This window comes from Engraulis encrasicolus, chromosome 3 (assembly GCF_034702125.1).
Source record: "Engraulis encrasicolus isolate BLACKSEA-1 chromosome 3, IST_EnEncr_1.0, whole genome shotgun sequence".
Lineage (NCBI taxonomy): Eukaryota > Metazoa > Chordata > Actinopteri > Clupeiformes > Engraulidae > Engraulis > Engraulis encrasicolus.
Window position 1 is genome coordinate 52,493,860 of NC_085859.1, and position 5,000 is coordinate 52,498,859.

General features: G+C 44.8%; 1 protein-coding gene across 1 annotated transcript in view; it reads right to left on the reverse strand.

The window, feature by feature from the left end:
* Positions 1 to 5,000, reverse strand: part of bmpr1ba (bone morphogenetic protein receptor, type IBa) — a 109,540-nt gene that overhangs the window by 19,442 nt on the left and 85,098 nt on the right. The window contains exons 3-4 of the mRNA XM_063195684.1: positions 4,487 to 4,646; positions 2,775 to 2,874 (exon numbers count right to left, since the gene is read on the reverse strand). Coding sequence (XP_063051754.1) covers positions 2,775 to 2,874; positions 4,487 to 4,646 — 260 coding nt within the window. The remainder of the gene's footprint in view (positions 1 to 2,774; positions 2,875 to 4,486; positions 4,647 to 5,000) is intronic.

A 5,000-nucleotide genomic window follows, 5' to 3' on the forward strand; every position in this document is an offset into this window, starting at 1 on the left:
ATATCAAACATAGATTTGTTTCTATCTTGGCTTTATCAGGGCAAAAGATAAATGCACTCTATAGGTACGATCTGATGTGTTAAATTCTCCTTTTTTATTTATTTTCTCCTGCTATAACTTTCGCAATGTGAGAATGTCAAGAAACATCTGCACACTTTGACTTTCCCCACAGTTAATTGTTTTGTTTTATTCAGTTTAGTCAGAAATTGTTTGAAAGTGCCCTCCACGGCTGTTTCACCCCTAGTGTCATAGGTGCATAGTGCATCTGCAGCATGACTACAAAAAATGAATGACATGGCCAGTTTGAATGAACTGATCCGAGGACCCCCCTCCTTAAACCTCACCTCAGGGGTGCACATATGACCACATGGTGAGGTGTTACGATGGAAGATGTCAGGGAAAGGTCAAGTGCACATAGATATACACTACACGATCATAATGACACACCTGACTCAGCCCAAGTGGAGGATTGCATTGGTTTCGGGTTGGACCGCCCATATAAGGGGTGGAGGTGCACAGGTGGGGAGGATAGTCACACCGGAGGCAGAGGCAGGGTGAGAGGCTGCCGACTGCAACGGGACTACCGTTGGACCTGAACTTATTTGTATGGCGGATGGACGAACGGGGAGTTAAGAAAAGGGAAGAATAAAAGTGGACCTACTCCTTCTTTTGGGAACGGACTAGACAACGCATCGCTTGGGCTAGCCGGCAACCAGAGCCAATGCGGGGGCTAGCCATATCCACAGACCCGTCGCCTCGGTAAGCCAATGCTAACGTTCCTTCTTTGGGCTCACAGCACATGCACCGCAACATTAATATCTTACACATCCTTTACCACGTTACTGCACTACACGTAGTTTGAGGGCAGGTAGGGTGACCTCAGGTCGAGCCGTAACATGAGGCCATTGGCATTTATGGCCGTTCACTTGAAAGAGCTGTGCAGGGAGGTAGTAATACATTTGCTGAACCACATGGTATAATCATTGGAACTTATGGCCATTCACTGAGGTGTCTACAAGTGGTAAATTTGCTAGGCTACATGCCATGGTAAAGTGACTGCTGTTCATTTACAGTGTGGGTGTAGTCAGGGAGGTAGCAAAACGTTTGCTGGACTACACAGTTAGGCCATCTGCATTTTAGGTCGTTCACTTAGGTTTGCACTGGGAGGTAGGAGTAAGTTTGTTGGAGTCCATAGTAAATCCATCAGCCCTTAGGGCGGTTCACGTCGGTGTGTGCAGGTAGAAGTAGTCTAGTGCATTAGCAGGTCTATACGTAGGGTAAAGACATCTGCTGTTCGCTAACACTACATGTGTGTAGACCTGGTTCTCAACCTTTTTCGATCGAAGGCCCCCTCGACCTCATCATGAGCCTCCCAACGCCCACCCCTGACCTCATCATAAGTCTACCAACGCCCCCTTAGTATTGTAAAATAAAATAAACTAATGGCCCCCAATGGGAACTAATCCCCTCCCTCATTCAGCTGTATCCTTCTCAACACCCCCCTAGGGCTCCCCAACGCCCTTTGGGGGGCTGAAGTGCCCCCGTTGAGAAACACTAGTGTAGATGGAGGACCAGTGCATGTACAGGACCAGATGGGGCATTGTGTAAAACGACATGCTAAAGATATTGGCATTTTTGCCTGTTCGGTGTGTTCTGGTAGAAGTAATATTTTTTTGTCAGACTACATGGTAAAGCCATCGGCACTTACAGCCGTCCACTCAGAAGTGGCAGTGCTTCGTCTCAGTGGAGGGCAGAACATCTGTTAAGTGGCTCAGGGTTAAATGGTGTGTGCTAGGCAGTGGGACTGAGGGAGTGTTCAAATTCACTCAACCCGCTCAGGCGCACGCTCACCGTTTTCAGTATTCAGGTACAGGTAGTTCCTGACTTGCACTTGTGAGTGTAACGGATGCCAACTAGTGGAGTTCAGCGGTAGACTGTTAGTAGACCTCCCTCCCAAAGCCTCATACAGTGCCCGTAGTGCTGCTTAGCTATCGGTCTGAACCTTTAGCGCAATGGTATCGTGCTGTTCCTCCCATGCCCGAACTGAAGCGTTGACTTGTAGGCCATGGGTTCCCAAGTGGTGAAATAGCGTAAAGGACCTCAGTTACAGGGTGTGCAGTTGTCTGCTTGATTCTTGTTTTCTGGTGTAGCATAAGTTGCTTTAGAGTCTCTACATAAGGTGTGATGTAATGTTCACCCTGTATTTTGCTTTTGTATATTAGTACTGTCCTCTGCATATGTGTAGATTTGCTCACGGTGTGTGTACTGTATAATGCAGTGGTATACAGTATGAAAGTGAAAGCCCATTGGGAAACTCAAACTCCCATTGTCATTGTGACACAGCACCCCACAGCACACACGTGAACACTACACACTACACACTGAACAAAACGAAATTGCATTTATGCAAGGGGGCAGCCCTCAATGGCGCCCCAAGGTAGCAATGGCAGTGCGGCGGGACAGTACCATGCTCAGGGCACCTCAGTCATGGAGGAGGATGGGGGAGAGCACTGGTTAATTACTCCCCCCACCAACCTGGCGGGTCGGGAGTCGAACCGGCAACCTTACTGTAGGTGTACAAGTCTGACGCCGTAACCACTTACCCATGACTGCCCTACAACATAATTTATATTGTGTTGCCATGTATTATAATTTGTGTTGTCATGTATTATAATGTGTGTTGTTGTGTATTGTAATGTCATGAATTCTAATGTATTGTACTGTACATGTCATGTAGTGTAATGTATTTCCAATCTAATGTGGCACTCACTCACCCTGCACTGGAACTCCGAGCCTACGAGCCCCAGACAGCCAGAGGTCAGAACCACACCACTCTCCTCCTCCTCCACCATGGTGAAGCAGAACCCATCTGTCCTGCAGAGAGGGATGCAGAGAGAGAGAGAGAGAGAGAGAGAGAGAGAGAGAGAGAGAGAGAGAGAGAGAGAGAGAGAGAGAGAGAGAGAAACAATCAGAGAAAGAAAGAAGGAGAGAAAGAAACAAAAATATAAAGACACGGAGTGAAGGATAGAGGAACAGGAAGAAAAATAAATAGGAGAGAGTCAGTTGGTGTGGAAACTGCGATGAGGACATTTTACATAATTGTTGTCAGTTGTATTATCTTGGTCGATTAAGCCATATTTATTATGTTTCTGTCTGACTGGCTGGCTGCGTGTAATAAAAGCAATCCACATTCTGAACGTGTTCTCCATCTCCAAACTGACTGATATAAAATGTGACACAGCGAGTGTGTTCCGCTAATTGGCTCACGGAACGGTAATTTAGAACGTCAGCCATTATTTGCGGCCCGGTTTCTGAGGAGTTTGTTCCGTGGCAAACGTTCTAAAGAGGACGAGGATGAGATACGACATATAAATCAAATCCCAAAGCTTGTAGCGTTTCAACTCCCTGGAAAAAGAAAATCTGATAAGTACGCAAGAAACTGTGTCTAATGATATGTCAAATTAATCACTTCTTTTATTTTAAAAAGACAAGTGTGTATGTGATGAAGGTGGAAAAAAGAACATTTCTGGTTTCCTGCAAGTGAAGTAGACTGTCAAAGTGTACTTTGCTCGATCTAGTGTAAAGAATGTGCTTTGCAAAGGAGGAAATGTAAGGCCTGGAACGTGTCGTGCATGTGTTCATAGTCTTCCAACAAGTCCACCCTGTTTCCACGTCTTACAATAAATGTTATTTTGCCGCACATCCTACATAGGTGCACTCACACCTGTGTTTGAATTACTGAGCATTTGTAAGTGCCTGTGTCTTTGTTATAATCTATTTCTGTTTTGTTCCTTCTGTGTTTGTCTTGCTTTTTTATGTTCTACAGAACCAACATATGATGTAAACTTTTGGTTTAACTGAAAACATTGTCTATTCTACAATTACACTTTTTTGCTACTACTTTCCACTGTAATAAAAATCTAAAAATCCGTTGATGTTATTTGTCTGTGCGTCTCGTATATTCAATAGTCTGCACGTGTGTTTAGGTTAGAGGTACGATGTCCTCGTGCCGTGAAGGCCCGCAAGTATATCCTTTTCCATTGGGGCGTAGAAGGCACAGACCATATAAAACCGAGGCATACTATGGGGGTGGACTTGAATATGCTTCTGTCTGGAAATACAGTTCATGTAGGAATCAGCTGGGGAAGAGGAGGAAGTAGAAGCAGAAGTACCATAACCCTTTTGGGAAAGGCTGCCCTCTGCCTATGAAAACCTAAATAGCTCAGCCTCCAAGCACATAAAAACATGAAATAAGTTGCATTCAAAAGCTAGGACCTTCCTGTTGCATTAGAATGTGTTCTTTCAGCTCTAGCATACCCACATGTTTAATTGAAAAAAAACCTCAAATCTCAAGAGCCTTGAATGCAGCGTATATGTCGCTCCAGGCTAAAATGCGTTAAAATAAGTATGGTTGTGGGATGTGAAATGTGGTGGTGAGCTGGGGGAGAAGAGAAGACAGTACAGTATATAGTATGTAGTTGTATACCTGCAGGTGTTGTTCTTGGAGTCCTCGGGGCAATGGTGGTAGCAGTAGCACCACAGCAGCCTCTGGGGCAGTGCGGGGGCCGTGCCTCCACTCGCCTCCTTGTTGCTGTCCGCCGCCACCTTCGCAGAGTTCCTCAGCAGCATGGCGTCCAGGACGTTAGCTGCAGGAGACAGAGGGTCGATCAATTAATCAATCAGTCAATCAGTCAGTCAGTCAGTCTGTCAATCAATCAATCAAGCAATCAATCAATCAATCTATCAACCCATCAATCAATCAATCATACATTTATATGGCACATTATCATACAGTACACAGTCATCATTCAGAGAGCTTGAAAAATATAAAGGAAAAAATATAGGCCATGTAAGCCATTATCTAAAGTGAGGGTGAGTAAAGAAGACCATAATGCATGTCAACCTTACAAGGTAATCAAAGCTAGATGAAAATAAAGCTGCTTTTAATTTATTTTTAAAGCTAGTCATGGATGAGGAAGTTCTAATTTCAAATGAAAGAT